The 27,070-nt window shown below is 36.0% G+C and overlaps 3 protein-coding genes across 3 annotated transcripts; all 3 read right to left on the bottom strand.

Moving 5' to 3' along the window:
• Positions 1-930: 930 nt before the first annotated feature.
• Positions 931-26,897, bottom strand: LOC134742542 (uncharacterized). The gene is made up of 2 exons (XM_063675760.1): positions 26,625-26,897; positions 931-1,135 (listed from the first exon to the last, which is right to left on the bottom strand). The coding sequence occupies exons 1-2, from the start codon at positions 26,884-26,886 to the stop codon at positions 972-974; spliced, it is 426 nt and encodes a 141-aa protein (XP_063531830.1). The 5' UTR covers positions 26,887-26,897; the 3' UTR covers positions 931-971.
• LOC134742040 (ERC protein 2-like) lies at positions 5,425-7,786 on the bottom strand. Its single transcript, XM_063674966.1, has one exon. It carries the CDS (start codon positions 7,755-7,757, stop codon positions 5,442-5,444), a length of 2,316 nt encoding a protein of 771 aa, XP_063531036.1. The 5' UTR covers positions 7,758-7,786; the 3' UTR covers positions 5,425-5,441.
• LOC134742039 (uncharacterized) lies at positions 13,803-14,620 on the bottom strand. Its single transcript, XM_063674965.1, has one exon. It carries the CDS (start codon positions 14,582-14,584, stop codon positions 13,889-13,891), a length of 696 nt encoding a protein of 231 aa, XP_063531035.1. The 5' UTR covers positions 14,585-14,620; the 3' UTR covers positions 13,803-13,888.
• Positions 26,898-27,070: the final 173 nt, after the last annotated feature.

The following is a 27,070-nucleotide window of genomic DNA, read 5'->3' as shown; positions in this document are numbered from 1 at the left end:
TAACGAACCACTTTATTGTTGTGTTGCTCTCGTACTCTGTTACTATAGGGTCTCCGTCCTTCGTTATGGTGAGCCTAGCTGCATCTGGACCGGAACACAGAATTGTCATGGAGCTGTCATACTGTATGTTATAATTAGTGTGGTATTCATCGTCGTAAGTCTGAAGTTTTGGTGACAGCACTTGGAGAGCTGGTATGATTGCGACAATCACAGAACGCTTGCAACCTGGTTCAGTGTTGATGCATGTGTTATTCGACTTTAGTATACCTGGTTTACTTGTTGGCCACATGATGACACTTTGGTCGTCGTTCGTTGTCAGTAATTTCTTTCCATCTTTTGTCAGAACAAGTTTAGTGCCGTAAACAGCGGAGCAAGTTACAGCCTAATAGTTAACGAATTTTGTGACAATTTTTTCTTGGGCTTTTTTAATGTAGAACTGGAGGTAATCAGCAGATACGTATTAGATTTCAGGTAAATTCTTAACGCACTGAACTTTATCCGGTTTCCTCTCAGTGTAGTCGTCATCGTGCTGGCAATAAGATAGTCTTAATGAAAGTGCAACGTATAAGTATAGCACTAGGATCAGCTTCGCGACAGTCCGCATCGCAGCTTACGAGGGACGCGGACGGGTAAATAATACCATTATTAGGGATCCACGATCCAGATATTCTCGCGCGGTTCCTCGTTTCCTCCTCCCGATTCCTTGTGGTTAAGTTCTAAAAGGTCGGCATGCGGAAATGCGCGATGATTTTACAGATATTTATCAGATAGTCTAGGCAGTTAATAATTTATCCTTATTTGTATCACTTTCAAGAAATAGAACAAAAATAATTCTTAAAGAAGAGGAAATCTTCAATACAAAACTAACTTTGAAACTATCTCCATTATTTATAATTTTATTTTAAGCCAGAAAGTATTAGCCCTCCGAGCGTCATTTTCGGGATGCGCGCGCGGCGTCAAAAGCGAGTACGTCAAATTAAATATTCATCATCATTACTATCATTAGCCGTTGAGTTATGTTCCCGCAGGTCAGGGTAGTTCTCCCAATGCGATTGGTTGAAGCGGCTGGTCTTCATGGGCTGCACGCACTGCATGAAGTGGCCCATGCTCTCCCCGGGCGGACACGTGTCGTATTCTGAAAACATTTGAAAAACATGAAACCTACTACAGTTTCTTTGTAAAAACATCTCTTTCAAAGTTACAAATACATAACCGTAGTCGGGTAAAAAATGTTTGACACCTCTAGTAGATTTCTATTGCTATAAATGAAATCAGAAATATCTAATGTGGGAGTGTCGAGTGCTGGGATGTATTAAAAAAAAATCATCCAGTGCTAAAATACGCTACTAGTGCTACATCGTCGTTGTCCTCCCTCCCCCCCTCCTCCGATTTCGATGTAACAACTCCTTACGGTTTTGAACTGGTTTTGATACGACCTTGATGATCGTCTTGGTGATTAGCGCGCATCTCACGCACGATCTTATCAAAATAAAACCAAAATTGTAACGAGTTATTAAATGAGAATTGAGCTCCGTAGCTAAAATGCGTCCTTAGAAATATAGCGATAGCTCAAGAAAATTAAAAAAAAAACCGGCCAAGTGCGAATCGGACTCGCGTTCCAAGGGTTCCGTACATTATACAATTTTTTACAATGTATTTTTTATGTGAAACGTGAGTGAAATGTCTTTAAAAAATTTGTAGGGGTCGGATCAAAAACTAAGTCATTAAGTATGACTCACTCTTGACTGCACATTTATAATAGGTTTTCCTGTGATCTATAGGTAAAAAACTATTTTGTGTATTTTTTTTTCTAAAATTGTAGACCCAGTAGTTTCGGAGATAAAGGGGGGAATGGTCATTTTTGGCTATTTTCTTAAATAACTTCTAAACTTTATTTTAAAGTTACATAAAAATATATTTGAGATTCCCACAACGAACTCTTTTGTTTGATATGTAACATGATATAATTTAAAAAACTTTATTTTGAAATTTTCTCAATTAGCCCCCAAAAGTGCCCCCCATGTTGAAAATTCATTTGATTACGTTATATGTCTGTCTTTGGGTCATAAACTTACATATGTGTACCAAATTTTAACTTAATTGTTCCAGTAGTTTCGGAGAAAATAGGCTGTGACAGACTGACAGACAGACAGACAGACGCACGAGTGATCCTATAAGGGTTCCGTTTTTTCCTTTTGAGGTACGGAACCCTAAAAAATCAGCGACAATAATTCGTTGATCTTCTAATGACTACAAAATCCTGCCTTTTTTGACTGTGACGCCAGTGACTTTAAGTTTTGTCATTCGTGTACTTTAATAACGAAAATATACCAAAGTCAAAGCTTAAGTCCCAAAGCTTCAACCCTTTCAAAGACATGACCATGACTAAATTGTGCACTATACGATATACACCTAAATATTGAGTTCAATTATGAAAAATGTATCTACTTAAGTACTCTACTTAAAACAAAAAATACGAGTAAATAAAGGGTAAAGATAAGAGACACTACTACACCAGAGAACATATATATATGTTGGTGAATAGGAAAGTTAGGTACAAAAAGATACAGGATAGGATTTTTGTAATAAAAGTCACGAGTTAGTGTACATATATTTAACTTTATTTGTTTTAAAATAATAGTGCATATTAAGTAAATTATCACTTGGTTTGGTTTTAAAAATAACATTCTTACATATCCCCTTATTATACTTGGGTTTTCTCTTCTAATTGGCAATAAAGTCTTAAGAAACAGGCTCTTTCGAAACTTCAAGATGATCTTTCTTAATTGTATCAGCTGTCGATTTAACTTTATTGCGAATCACTTTATGGTTCTGCACTGACTTCTTGTATGTTGGTTTTAATACGTGTACTTCTGGGGGGTATGCGTATCCCTTATGTGCCATAACTCCTTGGTAAATAACCGGAGAGCAGCCAAAAAGAAGTGGCCTGGAACAGCCCCCAACAGCCTGAGGGAAGGAAGCCTGAACTGGACCGTTACTGTATGGTGCGTAATAATGAGGTCCCGCTGTCCTCAGAAAGGACATTGTTGGCAGAATATTGTTCATCTGAGCGTCTTGCGAGAGCTGAGCCAAGAACTCTTCGTAGCTTGTAGCTCTCCTCGCAAGACGATTAAAAGGTATTGGATTTACAGCTGGATATATATCTCCGTAGTAAGCTGAAGAATGCTGAGGAACCAAACCGTGAATGTACGTACGTATTGGAGAGTTTTCGTAGTTATAAACGTTGTAGTTAGAATTCTGGGGCAGAAGTTCGCTAGCTGCTGGATTTACCAAATCACCATTTTCTTCATAAATAGAATCTTGCTCCAGTTGTCTTCCAGCTAGTTCTATTGGGTTCTCTGCTATCGACGAATAATCAGGTGTTTCAGGTCTGTTTTCTGAAATCTCGTTGTAAAAGAAACACTTCATATCACCATTGTGAGATCGTAAACACGGACTTTGCAAGTCAGAACTCTGATAGTTGTCACGAAATTTTATATCTTCTATATCTCTGGTATTCGGATTATAGTAGTCATAAACTAGGGTCGGATAAGTGTTAACTAGTACGAGAATTTCACAAAAAATAAGTATTACAGAATACATGGTTCTGATTATGACACGATTCGTTGACTCCGGTGTAACGCTCCGGCCGCACTTAATCGTATTACTTAAAATGACACCTTCCTCAAATTACGCAGTAAATATATGTTATTGTTCGTTTGCAAATTCCTAAGACCGCTAAATGTTTTTTTAAATGCACACCTGAGACTTAAAGCTACATAAGTGATAAGTGTAATCATTGTTACCAGTATTTTATCTTATTAGTGTTGCAATGCAAAATGCATTAACTTGCCTGCTTATTATACGCCATACGGTTGCTATACATTTATTTTTAGATTTATAATTTATTTACCTTTTTAGGGTTCCGTACCTTAAAAGGAAAAAAACGGAACCCTTATAGGATCACTTTGTTGTCCGTTTGTCCGTCCGTCTGTCTGTCAAAACCCTTTATCTCGGGAACGCGTTGAGGTATCGAGTGGAAATTAAAACTATATACTCAGGTCTATAGTCTCTTCAAGATGTGAAAAAATCAAACTTCTAAGTTAACGTAAAAAAAGATACGGCCGTTTATGCCGCAAAATACGTATATTTTAATACTCTCAAGGGAATCAAAATTCATAGGGTACTCGTAGTTCCCGTTGACCTGGAACTATGAAATGTGGCATGTAATATCTTCTTACACTACAAGTACAGGGAAAAATCTCAAAACTGATTTGTAAAAAATTAAAATACAAAAATACTCTAAAAAACAGGTTAAATGTGTACGGAACGGTTTTTTTAATTAACGTTGGGGAAATACGTTTACGCTTGCCGGCTTGATGGTCCAGGGAAACCAGGAGGGATTACGCAATAACCAGTGGCAGAACTACCGTATAAAACCGATTAGGTTACTGACTAGTCAATGAATCTCATTTGTTAAAAAACGAATTGAATAAAGCATGTAAATACGAGTACGTAGTACGTACGAGTATGCTAGAATTGTTGCAACTGCAAGTTCCATTTGAAATTGAAAATTAAAAACGCTTGGCTTGGGCTTTGGAGGTTTTTAAAATTTTCAAGTGCTGGGATTCGAGAATGATTCGCAAAACACGAGGAATGTGAAGCAGAGTAGGTGTATCACATGGTAACAAAATTATTTATGTATATCTGAGGGATGCACTTAGATTTCTCACTACGATCAAAAATGTATGCTGTAAATGAAATGAATTGCATCAGGCGGGCTGTATGCTAGTTTGCCATCGACTTGGTATTAAAAAAAAGCAATGAGTATGAACTGGATAATTTAAATTGACTGTGTTAGGCAACCATTGAATTTGTGTTGCAATGCAATGCATAGGTATTTGAATATGTGTACTTACTATAGGATGTATATATGTTTGTACTTATACATACACACACAAAAAAGGTAATTAGCTTCCACTGTGATAAGTATTTCATCTTTAGGTGTTTTTAGATAGCCCTGTTTTATTCTTAGGATGTATATACGTTTATACTTATACCTACATAGGTACACAAAAAAGGTAATTAACTTCCACTGTGATAAGTATTTCATATTTAAGTGTTTTTAGATATCCCTGTTTTTTTCTTATACTATAAGTGATACACACTAAAAAGAATAGGTACCTATCGCAAATAATGCGTATTCGGAAAAATATCAAATCTATTCCTAATAATATTTTAAGGAAATATGAATGTAAACTAACGAAATAACATTTTTGTAAATAGTTTATTATCTATTTGTGATTGCTTTGCTATAATTGTTTAATACAAAAAAAAATAAGTTAATAAATAAATAATTATCTTTCCTAAAAAATAAATCGGTAATAAAATAACACAGTCATGTTTCATCATAGTGGCTTGAGACGTTCATTTTAACTTTTTTAAAGCTTATCGGTGATCAGAATTGTTTTATCCTGTAATTCCTGTAGGCCCTTGTTGCTTGGAGTCCGGTTTATTTTTGATGGACGGCTGATCTTCGTGATATCCCGTTTGGAGTGCGAGCTGAGGTTGGCGCTGCTTCTGTACGCTGAAGCGCCGTAGCTGGGCGCGGCAGCGTACGAATGGCTCTTGGCCAACTGGCCGGCCACAACGTTAGGAGAGCAGCTCAACAGCAGTGGGATAGCACAGCCGCCGACGTGCGCACTCGGGAACACGCCCACAGCACCTGATCCAGAGCCATAACCGGAACCGTAGCTGCTCAATCCTGCTGCGCCGGATCCATAAGCTCCTCTAGCCTGCGCCTCCTTCCATGCCTTCGGAACTAAAGCTTCTTTGAAGTCGGAGTTCATTCCGATCGGAGCAAACAAGGCTCCATCTTCAGCCGACTTGCCGTGAGCGCCGTGAGATAATGAGGAATGTAACTTCTCTGAATGATGTCCGGATGAAACAAGCTCGGCGGGCTTAGCAATCACTCCGGATAGTTGACTTTGGCCAGCTAGTTGATCAGATGATTTCATCGTCATCTCATGTGCCTCTTTACCGTTCATGGTGGAGATTGAAGATTTATGTTGATCTAAAAGTCTGTTCTCTTTAGGTTGGTCTAAGCTGATTTCATGAGCTTCTTTGGGGTGCATGACGGGGATAGATAAGTTCTGCTGATCATGTTGTGAGATCATACCCATATGAGATGAGTGTTCAGCTTGTTGCGATTTCATACTATGATCAATATGAGATGAGTGTCCAACTTGGTGATGTTCCTCTGCCATTTTCTGGTGTTCGTGAGTGCTCATGTCATTTTCTTTGTGTAAAAAATGTCCATTTGAACTGAAATGTTCGATTTGTTTGTGCTGTTCAGCTTTGTTAAGCTCAGCAGACTTCATGAAAGTGGTGGTATCAACTAGAGGAGAATCCATTTCGATTTCAATGTGCGCTTGCTTTGCTTGTTTCATATCACCGTCTTCGTTTGATTTCGGCTGGCTCAGCTGAGAAATGGATGACTTGGTATCCATCGATTTCGCAGTTGGGACAGACAGCATATGAGTATTCTTGTCCGACTGACTGCTTTCGCTTCTAAAAACTTGATCATTTGTGTTGTGCAAGATTGTCTTTGATTCGCTTAGTGTAGATGCGGAAGTTTCCATTTCATTCTTGGAATCAAAAGACTTTTCCTGCTGGCGTGCCTGCCAACTAGATTTTTCATCAGTCGATTTTTTCTCCATATTCTGGTCCATCTTCATGTCTTCTGCTTGTGATTTTTCATTATCACGTGCCTGCAAGACTGATTTAACATCAGACGACTGTTTTTCCAAATCCTGGACCATCTTCACATCTGAAATATGCTTATCAGAACTCTTCTCTTTCTTCAGTTCGATGGCGCCCTCCATCAAACTATCGCTTATCTCATGTTTAAGACTAGAGCTTTTTTCTAGAGTAGCAGACTTCTCAGAATTAGCGTTGTTCTGAAAACTATCTTCAATATTTCTGACTAATTCAACGTTTTTCTGGATGGTATCAATGGCATCTTTCCATTGAGCTAATCGTTCCTCATCTGTCTTCAGGTCCTTGGAACTCTTGAATGTTGGTTCGAGCTTCAAATTCGCATCATGTACTTCAGAATTCTTAAATGCTCTAGCGTGTACGTTCATAGACTCCAAGTTGGCGAAGTTGCGCTGCATATGCTCCAAAGCAAGTTTTGCAGTTTCAACGTTCTCGTGTATGTTACCATCAGCCTCCGACTCTCCATGTTTCCATTGCGTCATTCTGGGATTATTTTCAGCTAACTGCAGTTTTTTTTGTAAGGTATCAACAGCTTCCTTTGCCATCTTTAAGCTCTGTGCTACTTCGGTATCAGATATGCTTCCGTCGATATCCTCTACCTTAGTGGCGTCCTCAATGTCACTTGATCTGGCAGAGATTTCATCGTCACACTTTGCCTCCATCTCCTTCATGCAAGTTTTCTTCGATTCCTTGGCTTCAGATGAGTGAGTTTCCTGTTGTTCTTCTTCAGAACGGTAGATGTGACCGTGATGGTATCCATAAGGTTGCGATACAATCAAAGGTTTCTTCAGACCCAGGTGGTGCGGTATGATTGGCTGCACGTAGGGTTGATGGTGATGAATCGGCAGATGATGTTGAAGGGACCCAAAAGTCGGTGATCTCTTCTCTTTAGTGATGTCGAGGCCTGTGTCGCCGGCCCGGTATGTGGGTCCGGCTACGGCGACCGCCGTTAGGGCGGCTAGCACAACTAATGTCTTCATCGTGTGCTACCGTTGTGTGATGTGGAGATGAGCATCTTGATGGTTTTATACTTAAATGTTCTAGTCGTCCCTCCCCTTCCCGAGTGCGAGCGTACGTGCCCCGTGCGGTGAGTCGTGCGGGACATGCTGAGGCGGCCCTTCCGCGCAACCTTGTCATCGTTCCGCATTCTAAGAATACCGTTGAAACATAACCTGTATCACGTACCTACCTATTTTAGGCAAAAACTTATATGTGTTTAAAATAAATAATTTTTCTTGTCGAAATATGTTTGAAGTTAACGATTTTAGGTCTAGCTAAATATTTCTATAACGTTTAGGAATATTATGCGGAAGTGGTGGCACATCCCTGGCACGTAGGGTGCGGGGCAGCACGAACAGCGTCCTGAGGGCATTTGCGTCAAGGTTTGACTGTCAGTACATGACCATTGCCATATGATACATGTGCTGACAGGCAAGCCAATTTACTGTATGTAAAAATAGAATGCTGTGTATATATACAAACCTTAGTTGTAAGGCCTTATACTGCTACTAACAAGTGAAATTTATTATATAATTTAATATTAATTTTACATGTAATTCAATTGTATATGGACATGGTCTGAAATAAAGAATATTCATTCATTCATTCATTATTATAAAAAAAATATTTTAATTTTTATTTGTGTAAAAACGACAGTTAAATTCATACTAATATTATAAATGCGAAAGTGTGTAACATATGAGTCTGTCTGTCTGTCTGCTACCTCTTCACGCTTAAACCGCTAAACCGATTTAGTTGAAATTTGGTATAGATAGTTTGAATCCCGGGGAAGGACATAGGGTAGTTTTTATCCCAGAAGTCATCCTTTAAGGGGGTGAAAAAAGGGGGGGGGGGTGAAAGTTGGGAATTGATAAAAAGCAGATTGGATAAAAAATAAGCTACCCAAATTACTAACTCCACGCGGACGAAGTCGCGGACAAAAGCTAGTTAATTATACAATGATAGCCTCTGTCCCGATTTGTCCAGATTTTATGTTTGCCCTCTATTTTACCCATTTCATTCCAGGAATTAGTATTCTATATGATTATCCGAATTATAAGCTGTTAAGCTGTTTTTGCATTATTGAGTAACAAACATCAAATATTTAACAAACAAACTTTTACATACCTACCTATAATTTGAATAAAATTTGTATTTGCGAAACTACCTATAGGTATACAACTAGGGAACAAATCAAATTATTTTTATACTCCATATATACCTCAGGCTTCTGGAGGGATTGTTCACTTTTTGTTTAACTTAGTAGGTATACCTATACACGGTGGCTAAAAAATAAGTGCATTCCCGTTGCCAGGGAGGTTTTGGGATTATACTGGACAACTTTGACTATGGGACCAACCCTGAAATCGCGAAAAAAAATTTGGCTGGTTCATACATTTTGTCTGGTCCATTTTCTATGGGAGGGTAAATTTTTTTTCGCGATTTCGTAGTTGGTCCCATAGTAAAAGTTGCTCAGTATAATCCCAAAACCTCCCTGGCAACGGGAATGCACTTATTTTTAGCCACCCTTTATATGAAATTTAAGTATTACAGTTTATAATGTACAGTCAAGTTCACAAACATCTTCACAAACCAACGTTCCAATAATATATTTATACGCCTCTAAGACGCTGACAATAAGGTCGTGTAAATATATTTTTGGAACGTTAGCTTGTAAAGATGTTTGTGAACTCGACCGTACGAGACTATCTAGATTGGTCATTATTTTTTAGGGTTCCGTACCTCAAAAAGAACAAGTAACCGTCAAAAATATTTTTGACACACTTTTATTGCCGACTGTACTTTCTCTCCTTCATATGTTTACGTTTTCCCATCCAAGGGTTCCTTTGGCTACCTTTCGACTGCATCATCAGATCAGCATACGATATTATTGCATCGTCATCGGAAATACGGAAGTAAGTATCTATGCCAAATTTCAGCTCAAGCAGACACAAGGAAGTAGTTCATTTTTAATTTACAAGATTTGAAGCACAAAAACATATGTTTTTTTTTTTTTATTTTTTTTTTTATTTAATAATTTTAATCAGGCAACAAGGCCCATATTACGGCTACCTTACAGACTATATTATTACAATAACTTAAATAAATAAAACTACTACTTAAATAACTAACTTAGCCCAACAGCACTCCTGTTGTCCATGTGCATGGCATTCCATTTGTTTACTATTGGACAATCTAACCTGTCCAAAACAGTATTCAGAAGGCTTTTTGGCAACGAAAAATCTTTTTGGTTCAGCTTTTATCGCTGACTGGACTAACAACCCCAAACACAATTAGTTTGCGTTGTTTTATCACAGAGTTCCCATGGCCAATTGGCCACCTCCTGTCTCCATCATCAGATCAGCTCCATGTCATCATAATATTGCATTGTCAATTCGATTTACATATGTATGCAAAATTTCAGCTCAATTGGAAATCGGGAAGTAGGTTAAATTAAGCTTCCAAGATTTGACCCACACTAACAAAATAACATATGTACAGTCGAAGGCAAAAATATCGATCCAGACAAATGGCTCAAAATATGTGAACACGACTTTATTGTCTAAGGTGTAAGAGCGTACACATATTTTTGAAACTGGGAATGTATATATATTTATGCCCTTGACTGTACATACTAACAGGGCAAGTTAAATAAAAGCTTGTAACATATATACAAAACAAATATACGCGGTGAAGCTAAATAAAACTGTGTAAAAATACGGAACCCTAGGTAGGATGGCTCTTGTCTGTCTGTATGTCTATCTGTTCGTCTGTCACAGTCAATTTGTTTCGAAACTACTGGATCGACGTAGTTGAAATTTAGTACACATACGTAAGTCGGTGACCCAAAGATGAACGATTGAAGTAGGTAAATAAATTAATTTTAGAGGCTTTAGAGTATTTTTAGACGGAAGAAGCTAGATGCTATTTTTGGGGGTAAATTACAAAATAAAAAAGTTTGCAAAGCATAATCGTGTAACATATCAAATTAAAGGGCTTGTTGTGAGAATTTTAAATATATTTTTTCACCACAACAGCTCGTAAAGGCTCTCTTTGTCCTTCAAAAACTGATGAGAAAATTTAATTTTATCAACAAAAGTGACAAAGTAATTAGATGCAAATTTTGAGTTGTTTCTGGGGCTTGAGTTGGCTGGGGAAATTGACTTCTAAGTGATAATTTTGAATGATAAATATTTAATAGCATTCATTTGGATTTGATTTGTACTGTTTTGTTTGACACATAGTATTTTCCTTACGTTAGATGTGGTGAAAAGTTTTGTGTTTCACTCAGTAGCAAAGTTTGTTGCATCGACTTAAATAGAACAATGCACCTACTTAATCTTTCTGGTTTAACCCACTGGTTGACTGGTAGACAATGCCTTAAGGCTTTAAGTCCGCCATTTGTACCTTCATGTATTGTGCAATAAAGATTAAATAAATAAACAAATAACAAACGAACTTATACGTCAGTTTTATATTAATGATGGCATCTATACTTTATCATTGCAAATGTCATGCAGTGTTAGTTTGGTCCGACTCTAAGTTTATACTTAAGTACCTATAGTATTTCTTAAGGTAGGTAACTAAACAATTGAGGTAAAAGGATTGTCATTTATGGAATCGGGATTTAAGAATTTGAACCAAATTTTCATTGCTTATCGGAAAGTACATACTTGGAAACTAAAACTTCCTAGGGTCAAAACGTACCTATCGCTTTCAAACCTTTTCATAGATAATAGGTAGACAATGAGCTTTCAGAGCATAAGAAATTGTTTATTATATTCCAATTCAGATTTTATTTCATAGAAAAAATAAATAATTGAATAAGTTATTACACAGTAGTTATTTTGCTACCTCACTCGTTATATTTACAGCTTGATTCATTCGCAGGTAGAGTAGAGAATTATTCGTTACAAAAATTATATTACAGACATGTGATCATGAGCGTGTTCCGCCAAAGCCTTGTGGTCGCCGGTAAGAAGAAGGCCGTCCAAGTGGTGATGATGAGGACCGAGATTCGCCTCCCTCTGCTTTTCCATTGCTTCCTTCAATTCAGTGGTTTCTTCCTTCTCCGTCTGCCTGTACGCCGGAGCCGCATAGCCGTGGTGGCTGGCTAGATGTCCTGCTACAACGTTTGGGGAACAGCTAAGGAGGAGCGGGACACCGCAAGGACCGATCTTTCCATGAGGGAAGTATCCTACTGCTCCGCTCGGGGCTGCCGGTGCCAGCGAAATCGCAGGCGCTGATGCTCCGTAGCTGGGACCTTCGTATGACCGAGCGCGTTCAGAATGCTCATCAGTCATTTCTTCTTCTCTGTAGTGGGGGGCGCCTTGAGGAGCCAGGTATAACGCTATTGGCGCTAAAGGTGCTGCCCCAGCGCAAGGAGGGCCGTATGAAGCGCCATAAGAGCCGCCAACGCCGTAAGGAGAACCCGATGTAGATTTCTTTGTCCTCTCCTTCAGGATCAGGTCATCGGTGGGTGCAGCAAAGGCAGATGAGACGACTAACGCGAGGGCAACTGTGAGCTTCATTGTGATGCAAGAGAGTGAATGGTGAGATGACATTAAAATGACTATTTATATTATAGATCTAAGGAAATAATCGCGCAGATAATGAGTGGTGTAACTAGATTTATATCAATTTTGACACGTATTGGAAGCTTGGCTTTATCTAGTTATAATATCAGACACGACAGATACACTTCTAGCGACATATACCTACTCAATATACTGGGTGACATTGTTTAGGTGTTAGAATATATATTATGTTCGTGATTTTAGTCTTAGCTACTAAACTTCTACTATAGCAACTTAACTCTATAATCACACAAAATGATAATTTCCATACAATTGTCGAATTAAATTTTAGTATGGAACATATAAGTTAGTTCATTTTACTTAAAGGAAACATTCTTTTATTTTTTTACAGTAACAAAACTGCATTCAAAGTTTTTTATTCCCTGGAGGGATCCAGGGCCCATTAATTTTTTCCATTCTGTATATCATAATAACACCTGAAAAATTACATCCCGTAGATAAAAACCGGATAAACCGGATAGTCTGACTCGCCCACCGAGCGTTCCGTACAAATTTAACTTTTCTTATTAACTTATTATTATTTTTGTTACAAATTTATAGTTTTGAGATTTTTCCCTGTACTTAATTGTAGTGTAAGACGATATTACCAAAGAGGATATAATATTATAGAGCGGTACTGTCAAAGGAAATTTTGTAACCACAGTAAATTCACTGCCATCTATCGACACACTTTAAAACTAAAAATGAAGATTTATAAAAATACGATAAAATGTATTAAAATATGGATAAATGATTTTTTTTATTTGCATTAATTTTATTATTTTGACCCATGTTCTTTCACTGATATGCGCTAAAATTGTTAAATAACAAACGAAACCGTCAACGCCCTCTATACGAGAGTAGGCCAAAGGTAGTAGCGACATCTGATCGAGAATCAAATTGTCGTGATTTTCGAGGCACGTTTTTTCCTTAGACTGTATCCATCTATTACGGAGTTATATCTATCTTTGATATTACTTACCAAATTTCATAGTTCGAGGTTAACGGGAATTACCCTATAAATTTTGATTCACATGAGTGTCGAAATACGTTTTTTGCGGTATAAACGGCCGTATCTTTTTTTACGTTAACTAGATTTTTTCACATATTCAAGTATGTTGTGTAGTTAGCGTCAAACTAATGACATGAGGGCCTAGCCAAGATGCCAATCGTTTGCGCGGCAGCGAACGAAACGGTAATCTCTTTCTATCACTAACATATTAGTGTGACAGACAGACATTAGCGTAATATCGTTCGTTACAGCGCAAACGATTGGCATCTTGGCAATGCACCCTGGTTTTGATGAATGAGGTTCAAATCGATTGGTTCTTGTGGCTGAGGTGACAGCCTACATTTTTAACAGACTTCCGCACATAAGGTGTACGAGTATGTAAATATCTATTCATGTTTAGGGATGTGGTAAATTATAGTCAAATTTAGTACAAAACTCAAATAATAATTTATTATCTAAGTATCTAAATAAATAACAACCATAATTATTCTAATACAGATACTATTTTAATATAGAGCTAATTTCACTGAGTCCTGGCTGGAGTGATGTTGGTAGCTTCATGTACCGTGGTGGTGTGCGGTTCGGCCGCTGGCTGCTCCGACGGGGTCAGGTCGTGCGGAGCCTCGGAGTCACTGCGGTAGGCACCGGCTCCAACTGCGGCGATGGCCGAGGACCCATAAGCGGCGTGCGAGCCGTAGGACGACCCGTGGGACACAATCCGGCCAGGCACGATAGACGGGGAACAGCTCAGGAGTAGCGGCACGTTGCATCCGCCCACATGAGCGCCCGGGAACACACCGACCGCTCCAGGTGACGCAGCGCCAATAGCGCCATACGAGCTCGCTTGCGGCGCGGCGTAACTCCCACCAAGCGACACGAATCTCGCTTCAGGCGCATTCTCTGAAGGTTCCATCTCCGAGAAGCTCATCATTTCGGGTTCTTCGTTAGTATTTTGTTCCATTTCGTCCGCTCGATAATGAGGTCCTCCAGCATAGCCTCCGCCGTAGCCGCCGATATGAGCATGCCCGTAGCCGACGGGCCCGTAGGACTGTGCGTGGTAGGCAGGAATTGCGTGATGGTAGCCGCCAGCGGCAGCGCACGGCGAGATGTAGCTACCATAGCCGAGATGTGACCGGGGTACCCTCACGAACTGACCGTAGAACGGCTTAGCCAACCCCGACACTGCCAAGGACAGGAAGCAAGCTATGACAACCTGCATTTTCGATATGTCCAAATACTGTGATCACATTTCATTACACGCTAATATTTATATATTTTGCAATCGAATCTGAATGCCTTAGCTTGCATTATGAGTTGACACGCTATTTTTGCATACTCGGTTTTGGGTCATATTTAACATTATGTATCTAACACGAATAATTGCAATAAAATCATATCTCTATGATCGACCTCAATTAACGTGTACCTAGTGCTTATTTTAATTTAGATTAAATGATTCCAATTCTCACTTCCAAATGAATCTACTTTTTAGATTTCTGTAACCGAAGGGTGACAAATGGAACCCGCCGTCCATAAACTCTGTCTGTCGGCAGGCTCTACCTCATGAACCGTATCTAATATGGTGACATCTAACAGGTTTTTTTATAGAGTAGGTACAGTCGGCTGCAGAGAAAAGGTACCCCACGTCCATACAAATTTACATAAATTTGAAAAAATTAACACTGGAAAACTTTTCCACGTAGTGACATATCTCTACAATAAACGTTCAAAAGTACCTATCTGTCACAGTCTTATTGTTCAACATATAAACACATATTTCTTTTTGTCAAGCTACTAAAAAATACCTACTTTTGACGCGTAGTTGGATCCGCTACTTTTGATGCTGACTTTACCTACTAAGTAAGCGGGGTGTTAGTGTTTAATATACTTTATCTACACACATATCATAAACCCTCTATGATGCCTTCAAAATCCGTAAATAATGGCCAACATTAAGATAAACTGTTTTGTTACAGCAAATTTTTTATCTGTGAAAATGTTATTATTGCTAAATAATAACATCGATTCCGATAATATTATTTTATTCAAATTTCGAACATCTCTGGAAAACAAAAAAATTTGATTTGAGCTCTATTCTAATATCAGTCGAGATGACGTTTTATTCGAAATGAAATGTCAATTGCATACAAATTTGATAAATCTCGCTTGTTAGTTGGTATCGAACGATATGGCAATCGACCCCCTCTCTAGTTTGTCTCTGAATTAAAAAAAAACTACGGATGCGTGACATGCGTGAAAAAAGTTTTCTTTGCCGCCATTTGACGTGCAGTTTATCTTTTAATTAGTTTGTAAGTAAAAAATAATTTGTTTTGTTGTTTTTAAAGTAACTCTAGCAAAAGTTTCGTGTAAAATGTGCGATAAAGATATTTCGGAGACGCCACCTCATATCCGCCGCGAATTCCGCCAGAGAGCAACCATGCCCCAATGTCGGCTGTAATATGAGGTTAGTGAATATATCATAGAAAGTTTATAATATGTGTGTAGATAAAGCAGTGTATGTAACTGTACATAATTAGGCATTAAACACTCGTGTGGTTCTATTATGAAACTCACTACGTTCGTTTCATAAACCCACACTCGAGTTTTAATGCCTTTCATTATGTAGCAGTCACATAAACTACTATTAAAATACTCTTAAAATAATAGGTAAAGGAATTACGCAAAACATTCGAGGTAACAACAACAAAAGTGTGTAAGTAGCTAAGTAGGTACTAGGTTACTATAACTGATTGGTACAAAAAATAAGATTAAAATTATGTACCTAATGTGAGTTTAACGTATCTTGTAGATTAAACCTAGTAGCTAGTAAACCTAGTAGTAGTGTTAAACTTACAACAAAATCGTTATTCAATCATTTTAAATTAAAAATCGAGTTTAATTAATTTAGTGCATAAGTACACAACTTTGGGAACAAATCAAATTATTTTATTAAATATTTTTGATTTGTGTTTTTTAAGTAGTTAGACTACTATTATACAAATTAGAAACTGAAATAGATGACATCTATTTCAATTTATAAAATCGATTTTAGTTAGCAAAGTGCCTTAGGTTAGGTATAGGCTTTGGGTACTAAGAGGGCTGGCCAATATTTTGCTCAGCGGATCAGCATTGCTATTCAGAGGGGCAATATGCAGCCAGCCTTCTGTGCACCCTACCAAGCAATCATGACTTAGGCTATTTTTTTATTTATAAGTTTTTAATTTAACTTTTTTTTGCATTTGTGTTTTGTTACACCAAATAAATTGCTTCTAGTAATTATGTAACCGATCTTCGGAAAAACTAACCAGCCGAGGCATTATATAATGAGCGATAGGTCCTATTTTTCCAATAAGCCATTCATTAATTCGTTGTATTCTTACACGACTGCCCAAAAGAAAGTTGTTTTCAGCGTTCATGTCTGTATGTATGTGAGTTTCTTTATTCCACCATAACTTCTGAATGCCTTAACTGATTTAGATGTAGGTATGATAGACCTGTACCAATAACTTCTGAGGTTATAAGAATATTAATGTTGCTTATTTTTTATATATAGTTACCAGACCATATACTAAACCTAAAAATAATATTTTGTGTCATCCTAGGTATTTGCTTAGGTAGAAATTTAGGTATTTCTTTTTTCAATCAGCATTCTGTAAAAAAAATATTAGAGACGAAATTCTTTGTTTCCCTGTAAAGGCAAAGTGGCTTCCGACGTACACACGCATTTTGTGTCATTTTCATCCACGGGTATAATGGCATTTAATAAATACCTAATATTGATCCTAAAACGCCTAAAAAAATATTAGAGTCGGTAAGTGAAGTGTTGTACTTTACAGAACATTGTTATATGTTATTCAAACAAATCTGTGTCAAATTCATCCACCGCTTTTATTAAAAAAAAATTTTTTTCTAATTAACACCTTGTATCTGCCACAAAAAAAAATTCATATTATTAAGTTTACGTCTACAATATTATAATACCAACTTGAGACATCATTCATAATTTGGGTCATTTTGATCCACGGTTTTTTTACTATCTGGCAAAATAAAACTCAATTGAGCAAGAAGGGCGTGCGCGGGGAAGGGTACCTACGCGGGTGGGGTGCTTATTATACTTGCCGCAATATCAGCTTGCGACTGAGATCTTAATACTATCTCCTTTACCCTTGTTAAGACCAACCAAGAGTGAAAGAGATGGCATTATGAGCTGTCTCGCCACTTAGTTTTGCGATACAGTGTATTTATTTCATTCGGAGGCATAATTACATTATCTTATCAATCTTACTGTAGTAGGTATATAAATATAATTAAAATAAACTGTAGGCTGCACTCCTCATACTGACCAACATTTGTGACGTTCCTAATCAAAAGGTACCACTTTCTCTGACAGGTTATTTGTATAAAGATATAATCAAATTTCGTCTTTATAGTAAACGACAAAGTGGTACCTACCTTTTGATTGAGAATGTCACATCAGCGACTTAAAAATTACTTTTGTTTCGATTTTTAGTAGACTTTTTAAGTTTATTTTAAGACGCAATTTATTGTGATTTTTGTTATGTTTAAGCGTGGCAAGCAACATTAATTACAATGATGATGATGTTCATTAAATACAATATTTTTTCATACTATACTGAACTGTCACCCTATACATGAGAATGAACAGCGCCCTCTTGACAATGATCATATATTACTGGTCAGGTATGGATGGTATAGAAAGGATCGCAATCTCTTATGGCAGAATTGTTGTAAAAGTGACCGCGTTAAGCTTTAAATAATAGTTCCTAATCTCTCCGGTGGCGCTAGTTAGGCTCTGGGACATGAGTATAACATGAACCATATAAGGCAACAAATAACCCGACCAAATTACGTAGGTTGTTTTTGGTAGTATTTCGGTGTATGGTGGCGCCGCCTAATTACTGTTTTTTGATGGACACTTTTCATACATAGAGATTTGGCTCCTTTATAGAGTCTCCATGGGTCAGGCTTTAATATGTGTCATAATTTAGTAAAGTCCCCTTTGTGGATTCTAAGTTTCCGAGTTACAGCAGTTTAGTGAAAGCGTTTTCTTTTAAATATAAATTAAGGGTTGAATAAAGAGGAAAGAAAATTTCGTTATTTTTGCGCTACCACGCACGGTTTAGGAGATATAGCTCTATAAAGATTTTTTCCTGTTTTTTTTGTTTTTTTTTTAAGTATTAATTAAGGGTTTCTTAAAGGGGTACGAAAAATTGATTATTTTTGCGCTACGATGCACGATTTAGAAGATGCAGCCCTATAAAGATTTATTTTTGTTTTTTTTTTTCATTGTGTTTTTTGTATATTAGTTAGGGGTTCCATAAAGGGGAACGAAAATTTGATTATTTTTGCGCTACGACGGTTTAGGAGATACAGCCCTAAAAAGTTTTTTTTTGTTTTTTTTGTATTGCGTTTTTTTTTAAATATAAATTAATGGTTACATAAACGGGACCGAAACGTTTATTTTTGCGCTACGACGCACGGTTTAGGAGATACAGCCCTATAAAGATTTTTTCTTTTTTTTTTCTTTTTTGCGTTTTTAAATCTTAATTTCATAAAGGGGAACGAAAATTTAATTATTTTTGCGCTACGACGCATGGTTTAGGAGATCAAGCCCTATAAAAAAAAACTCTTTTTTTTGCGTTTTTTTTTTGTATAAATTAATGGTTACATAAAGGGGACCGAAAAGTTGATTATTTTTGCGCTACGACGCACGGTTTAGGAGATACAGCCCTAAAATGATTTTTTTCTCTTTTTCTTTTTTGCGTTTTTAAATCTTAATTAGGGGCTTCTTAAAGGGGACCGGATATTGATTATTTTTGCGCTACGATGCACGGTTTAGGAGATACAGCCCTATAAAGTTTTTTGTTATTATTTTTTTCTTTTTTTTTGTGTTTTTGTATATTATTTTGGGGCTTCCTAAAGGGGAACGAAAATTTTATTATTTTTGCGCTACGACGCACGGTTTAGGAGATACAGCCCTATAAAGATTTTTTCTTTTTTTTTCTTTTTTGCGTTTTTAAATCTTAATTTCATAAAGGGGAACGAAAATTTAATTATTTTTGCGCTACGACGCATGGTTTAGGAGATCAAGCCCTATAAAAAAAACTCTTTTTTTTTGCGTTTTTTTTGTATAAATTAATGGTTACATAAAGGGGACCGAAAAGTTGATTATTTTTGCGCTACGACGCACGGTTTAGGAGATACAGCCCTAAAATGATTTTTTTCTCTTTTTCTTTTTTGCGTTTTTAAATCTTAATTAGGGGCTTCTTAAAGGGGACCGGATATTGATTATTTTTGCGCTACGATGCACGGTTTAGGAGATACAGCCCTATAAAGTTTTTTTGTTATTATTTTTTTCTTTTCTTTTTGTGTTTTTGTATATTATTTTGGGGCTTCATAAAGGGGAACGAAAATTTTATTATTTTTGCGCTACGACGCATGGTTTAGGAGATACAGCCCTATAAAGATTTTTTTTTTAAATTTTGCGTTTTTTTAAATATAAATTATGGGTTGCATAAAGGGGAACGAAAATTTTATTGTTTTTGCGGTACCACGCACGGTTTAGGAGATACAGCTCTATAAAGTTTTTTCCTGGTTTTTTTTTTGTTTTTTTTTTTTAAGTATTAATTACGGGTTTCTTAAAGGGGTTTTTTAATTATTTTTGCGCTACGACGCATGGTTTAAAAGATACAGCCCTATAAATTTTTTTTTAAATTTTGCGTTTTTTTTTAAATATAAATTATGGGTTGCATAAAGGGGAACGAAAATTTTATTGTTTTTGCGGTACCACGCCACGCACGGTTTAGGAGATACAGCTCTATAAAGTTTTTTTTCCTGTTTTTTTTGTTTTTTTTTTTAAGTATTAATTACGGGTTTCTTAAAGGGTTTTTTTTTTTTAATTATTTTTGCGCTACGACGCATGGTTTAAGAGATACAGCCCTATAATGATATATTTTTTTTAATTTTGCGTTTTTTTTTAATATAAATTATGAGTTGTATAAAGGGGAACGAAACTTTTATTATTTTTGCGCCACCACGCACGGTTTAGGAGATATTATATCTATATATATATATAGCTATAATAGCTCTATAAAGTTTTTTTCCTGGTTTTTTTTTTAAGTTTTAATTAAGGGTTTCTTAAGGGGAACGAAAATTTGATTATTTTTGTGCTACGATGCACAGTTTAGGAGATACAGCCCTATAAAGTTTTTTTTGTTTTTTTAAAGATATTTATAAAGATTTTTTTGTTGTTTTTTTTTTTCATTGTGTTTTTTGTATATGACTTTGGGGTTCCGTTTTTAGGAACGAAAATTTTGTTATTTTTGCGCTACCACGCACGGTTTAGGAGATATAGCTCTATAAAGATTTTTTCCTGTTTTTTTGTTTTTTTTTTAAGTATTAATTAAGGTTTTCTTAAAGGGGAACGAAAAATTGATTATTTTTGCGCTACGATGCACGATTTAGGAGATGCAGCCCTATAAATATTTATTTTTGTTTTTTTTTTCATTGTGTTTTTTGTATATTAGTTAGGGGTTCCACAAAGGGGAACGAAAATTTGATTATTTTTGCGCTACGACGGTTTAGGAGATACAGCCCTAAAAAGTTTTTTTTTTGTTTTTTTTGTGTTGCGTTTTTTTTTTAAATATAAATTAATGGTTACATAAACGGGACCGAAACGTTTATTTTTGCGCTACGACGCACGGTTTAGGAGATACAGCCCTATAAAGATTTTTTCTTTTTTTTTCTTTTTTGCGTTTTTAAATCTTAATTTCATAAAGGGGAACGAAAATTTAATTATTTTTGCGCTACGACGCATGGTTTAGGAGATCAAGCCCTATAAAAAAAAAACTCTTTTTTTTTGCGTTTTTTTTGTATAAATTAATGGATACATAAAGGGGACCGAAAAGTTGATTATTTTTGCGCTACGACGCACGGTTTAGGAGATACAGCCCTAAAATGATTTTTTTCTCTTTTTCTTTTTTGCGTTTTTAAATCTTAATTAGGGGCTTCTTAAAGGGGACCGGATATTGATTATTTTTGCGCTACGATGCACGGTTTAGGAGATACAGCCCTATAAAGTTTTTTTGTTATTATTTTTTTCTTTTTTTTTTGTGTTTTTGTATATTATTTTGGGGCTTCATAAAGGGGAACGAAAATTTTATTATTTTTGCGCTACGACGCATGGTTTAGGAGATACAGCCCTATAAAGTTTTTTTTTTAATTTTGCGTTTTTTTTAATATAAATTATGAGTTGTATAAAGGGGAACGAAACTTTTATTATTTTTGCGCCACCACGCACGGTTTAGGAGATATTATATCTATATATATATATATAGCTATAATAGCTCTATAAAGTTTTTTTCCTGGTTTTTTTTTTAAGTTTTAATTAAGGGTTTCTTAAGGGGAACGAAAATTTGATTATTTTTGTGCTACGATGCACAGTTTAGGAGATACAGCCCTATAAAGTTTTTTTTGTTTTTTTAAAGATATTTATAAAGATTTTTTTGTTGTTTTTTTTTTCATTGTGTTTTTTGTATATGACTTTGGGGTTCCGTTTTTAGGAACGAAAATTTTGTTATTTTTGCGCTACCACGCACGGTTTAGGAGATATAGCTCTATAAAGATTTTTTCCTGTTTTTTTGTTTTTTTTTTTAAGTATTAATTAAGGTTTTCTTAAAGGGGAACGAAAAATTGATTATTTTTGCGCTACGATGCACGATTTAGGAGATGCAGCCCTATAAATATTTTTTTTTTGTTTTTTTTTCATTGTGTTTTTTGTATATTAGTTTGGGGTTCCACAAAGGGGAACGAAAATTTGATTATTTTTGCACTACGACGGTTTAGGAGATACAGCCCTATAAAGTTTTTTTGTTTTTTTTCATTGTGTTTTTTGTATATTACTTTGGGGTTCCGTAAAGGGGAACGAAAATTTTATTATTTTTGCGCTACGACGCACGGTTTAGGAGATACAGCCCTAAAATGATTTTTTCCTCTTTTTCTTTTTTGCGTTTTTCAATCTTAATTAGAGGTTTCTTAAAGGGTTTTTTTTTAATTATTTTTGCGCTACGATGCACGGTGTAGGAGATACAGCCCTATAAAGTTTTTTTGTTATTTTTTTTCTTTTTTTTTCATTGTGTTATTAGTATATTACTTTGGGGCTTCATAAAGGGGAACGAAATTTTTATTATTTTTGCGCTACGACGCATGGTTTAAGGGATACAGCCCTATAATGATTTTTTTAATTTTTTTGTTGTATTTTTTTTCATTGTGTTTTTTGTATATGACTTTGGGGTTCCGTTTTTAGGAACGAAAATTTTGTTATTTTTGCGCTACCACGCACGGTTTAGGAGATATAGCTCTATAAAGATTTTTTCCTGTTTTTTTTTGTTTTTTTTAAGTATTAATTAAGGTTTTCTTAAAGGGGAACGAAAAATTGATTATTTTTGCGCTACGATGCACGATTTAGGAGATGCAGCCCTATAAAGATTTATTTTTGTTTTTTTTTTTCATTGTGTTTTTTGTATATTAGTTAGGGGTTCCATAAAGGGGAACGAAAATTTGATTATTTTTGCGCTACGACGGTTTAGGAGATACAGCCCTAAAAAGTTTTTTTTTTTTGTTTTTTTTGTATTGCGTTTTTTTTAAATATAAATTAATGGTTACATAAACGGGACCGAAACGTTTATTTTTGCGCTACGACGCACGGTTTAGGAGATACAGCCCTATAAAGATTTTTTCCTCTTTTTTTTTCTTTTTTGCGTTTTTAAATCTTAATTAGGGGCTTCTTAAAGGGGAGCGAAAATTTGATTATTTTTGCGCTACGATGCACGATTTAGGAGATACAGCTAATACAGCCCTATAAAGATTTCGTTTCTTTTTTTCATTGTATTTTTCATGTATTACTTTTGGGTTACATAAAGGGGAACGTAAATTTTATTATTTTTGCGCTACGACGCATGGTTTAGGAGATACAGTCCTATATTTTTTTTTACAATGCATGTGCTCGAAAAGTGCGTTTCCTACGGAGCCATATCGTGCGGAAAGTACTGCTTTTCCGCACTAGTGCTTTTTGTTTTCAATTTTTTTTTACAGTACATATGGTGCTACTTTCTCGCACTAGTGCGGAAAAGAGCACTTACCGTGCATATGTCGAAAGTTTAAAGGGCCATATGTACTGTAAAACGTACGATACACGTGCGAATAGGTAATTCGCAACTCGTGTCGATTCAAAACACTCCTTTTAATAATTAAACTTATTTGCCATGATATGTTTTTTTATTTACTCGCACAATGCATAGTAAAACATTGTATGATACACGTGCGTAAAGATGATTTCCGCACTTGTTGCATAAATAGCAATTTTTTTTATCAAAGAATGAAAGAAAGTCACGGTATTAATAACCAAATTTTACTTTAGTGGTACCTTTTCCCTATCACTGTCACAAATGTATGTGGCGTTCACGTAAACGCGATATTTTTAAGATTTCCCTGCGCAATGTTGCCAGCTCGCTCGCAAATCAAACATGTACTTACAGTTCTTTTGCATAATGGTGACATAGTACAATATCTATAAGTTTTAAATAGGTAAAAGATAATTCGACGCATTCTTTGCTTGCTTGTTGCTTGTTGTTGTGTTGTTTGCGTTGTTTGAATAAGTTGCGTTAATTTGGCGCACAGGCGAAGTAAACATGCGTTGCGTACGGCAAGGTCACGCCGCGGCCCCACCCTGCACGGCCTCCGTTGCCCATTCAGACCGCCCGCTAGCTTCGTTTGAACGCAAATAATATTTTTGTAATATTTGTTTATGCAGTGGATGCAAGTGACACAAATTCATACATCTTATTTATCCCGCATTTCAAATTAATAAGATGTAAACTCTAATATCTTTAATATTCTTTTGTAACGGTGACAGCCTGTTACAACAAAATCATCAAATATCTTATGAAGCTATGCCTTAATAAGACACAAAATCATTTAATGGACCTATTTAAACGATTAAATTCGACCTAAGTAATTTTTTTTAACTCTAATTTTTTTTGTGTCATTGAGAAATATTATGACATAGTATCAGATTGCAGTGGACGTAATTGACACAAACTATGTTTTCACACTAAAAACACTATCCTAAATGCAACACAGTTACATGTTTTCTCTCGAATATTTTTTTCTCCAAAATAATTCAAAATAAAAAATAATTACCACAAAATAACAAATTACTAGAAAAGCAAATTATATATATGACACAAAACAAAATGTAAGATTTACATCTTAACAAAGTATTCATAAGCGAAAACAGAATTGACTTTAATATTTTTATAACCTAGGGGTCAAAATATAGCCAGCGGTACAGGTCTATGATCAAAGAATTTATAACTCCGTAATAGATGGATACAGTCTAAGAAAAAAACGTGCCTCGAAAATCAAGTAAATTTGATTCTCGATCAGATGGCGCCACTACCTTTGGCCTATTCTCGTATAGATGGCGTTGACGGTTTCGTTTGTTATTTAACAATTTTAAGTATTTTAACGCATCAGTAAAAGAACATGGGTCAAAATAATATAAAAATAATTAATGCAAATATTGCAAATAAAAAAAAACATTTATCCATATATAAATACATTTTTTGATATTTTAATTTTTATTTTTAATCGTGTGTCGATAGATGGCAGTGAATTTACTGGTGGCATAAAATTTACTGTGACATTACCGCTCTATCCTATTATATCCTCTTTGGTATGATATAGCGTTGGAATCCGTATTCTGTTGGGTAGGTGGGTACAAAAGTTTCCAACTTATTATCTCTCATTCCGAGGTGAAACGCTAAATTTGGGACATAAACCCACATAGTGTGCGGTAATAGAGTTATTTTACGTTCGGTAGAGTATGATATTAAATAATATTTTTGTCGCTATATATATTATGAAGACATTATTTCAGGGACAGTACCTTATTAAAGTAAATTGTATAAACTCCAGCAGTCTACCTACCACAAATCATTTTTGTTCACTCCAACCGTATTAAATAGGTACCTACGTGTAATAATTTATGACAATTTAATTGATTTTAAACTTTGAGAGCACAATATTGATGATAAAAATCATAGAAAAAATACTCTTGCCTATTTCGACTAATCATCATCTTGATTTCTTTTAAGAAAGTAGGTAGGTATACGAAATATTAATGGGCCTGATGTGATTGACGTCAATTAAAAACCGGACAAGTGCGGGTCGGACTCGCCCGCCGAGGGTTTCGTACTTTTTAGTATTTGTTGTTATAGCGGCAACAGAAATCCATCATCTGTGAAAATTTCAACTGACTAGCTATCACGGTTCATGAGATACAGCCTGGTGACAGAGAGACGGACAGAGGAGTCTTAGTAATAGGGTCCCGTTTTTACCCTTTGGGTACGGAAACCTAAAAACATATTGAGGAGAAATAAGATAACTTGACCCAAATATTACCGTAAATTATAAAATGTAATCATAATGCAAACAGTTCGTGAGAAAAAATGCTGGCAATGCTCAAAAGGTGACATACATATTTCATAACAAGTGGCAGTTGCAGTTTTCCTTGAAATATTATTATTATTATTCTTTGTAGGTACATTATTTTGAGATAATCTTAATTTTATATGCTTTTCAAAATCTTGTTTGATAATTCATTATAGGGTTACCTAACTTATAGGTACTAACCTACTTTAAAAAAAATATAGTTGTTGTTTATGAATTAAAATATACCTATTGACAAAACGTTGGTCAAAACTACAAAGGAATTGAACATTTTTCTACTCGTTTTTAGGGTTCCGTACCCAAAAGGTAAAAACGGGACCCTAATTACTAAGACTTCGCTGTCTGTATGTCTGTCTGTTCGTCTGTCACCAGGCTGTATCTTATGAACCGTGATAGCTAGACAGTTGAAATTTTCACAGATGATGTATTTCTCTTGCCGCTATAACAACAAATACTAAAAACAATAAAATTAATACTTAAGTGGGGCTCCCATACAACAAACGTTATTTTTTGCCGTTTTTTGTGTAATGGTACGGAACCCTTCGTGCGCGACTCCGACTCGCACTTGGCCGGTTTTTATTTTTATGAATTGCAGCCCTAGGTTCAGAATTCCCTACACTTGTTTTTACAAATAGAAATGAAAGACCACTCTTTTGTCGTGCGGTGTGACGGTGTTAAACTCAAGTTAGCAAGCCCACCCCTTCGACTGAGTAACTACAACATTTTACCTGGGCAATCCGTAACCATTACACACTCCTTCGACCACTCATCCCTGAGGAACCCAGGTGCGCATCGGCAGCCAACATGACAGGCCCACGGCAGCGGGCAAGTAGCCTTCGCCGACAACAACTTGATGTTGACGCAAGTTGGAGCACATTTCCACGCACACATGGAAAACTCCTCGTTTTCTTTGACGCACACTGATGTTATGTACGCTGTGGTATATGTGAGTATGAAATTCGATAAGAAATATACAGATTGAACGCGCATGGCGACTTTTGATGGTGTTGGTAAACTGCGACTGGTAATGTAACAACACTAACACTACTCATTATTATTCACAAAGACGGGACTTAATCGCGTAAAATAATTAATAATAATGAGTAAAAATCGTGAAAGTTTAAATCAGGACTAACACTACTTGTATGAAGGCGATTTATTTTGACAAGTCGAG

The sequence above is a fragment of the Cydia strobilella genome, chromosome 6 (genome assembly GCF_947568885.1).
Source record: "Cydia strobilella chromosome 6, ilCydStro3.1, whole genome shotgun sequence".
In the NCBI taxonomy this organism is placed as follows: Eukaryota; Metazoa; Arthropoda; class Insecta; order Lepidoptera; family Tortricidae; genus Cydia; species Cydia strobilella.
Note: the sequence above shows the minus strand (reverse complement) of the source record. Positions and strands in the feature narration are given on the sequence as shown.

What these genes read in the sequence shown, in the direction of transcription:
- LOC134742040 (XM_063674966.1), bottom strand. Translation starts at nt 7,757, where the DNA reads ATGAAGACATTAGTTGTGCTAGCCGCCCTAACGGCGGTCGCCGTAGCC.
- LOC134742039 (XM_063674965.1), bottom strand. Translation starts at nt 14,584, where the DNA reads ATGCAGGTTGTCATAGCTTGCTTCCTGTCCTTGGCAGTGTCGGGGTTG.
- LOC134742542 (XM_063675760.1), bottom strand. Translation starts at nt 26,886, where the DNA reads ATGCGCGTTCAATCTGTATATTTCTTATCGAATTTCATACTCACATAT. An exon ending in AATGGTTACGGATTGCCCAG is followed by an intron (nt 1,136 to 26,624) that starts GTAAAATGTTGT and finishes AAATGTTTTCAG; the next exon opens with AATACGACACGTGTCCGCCC.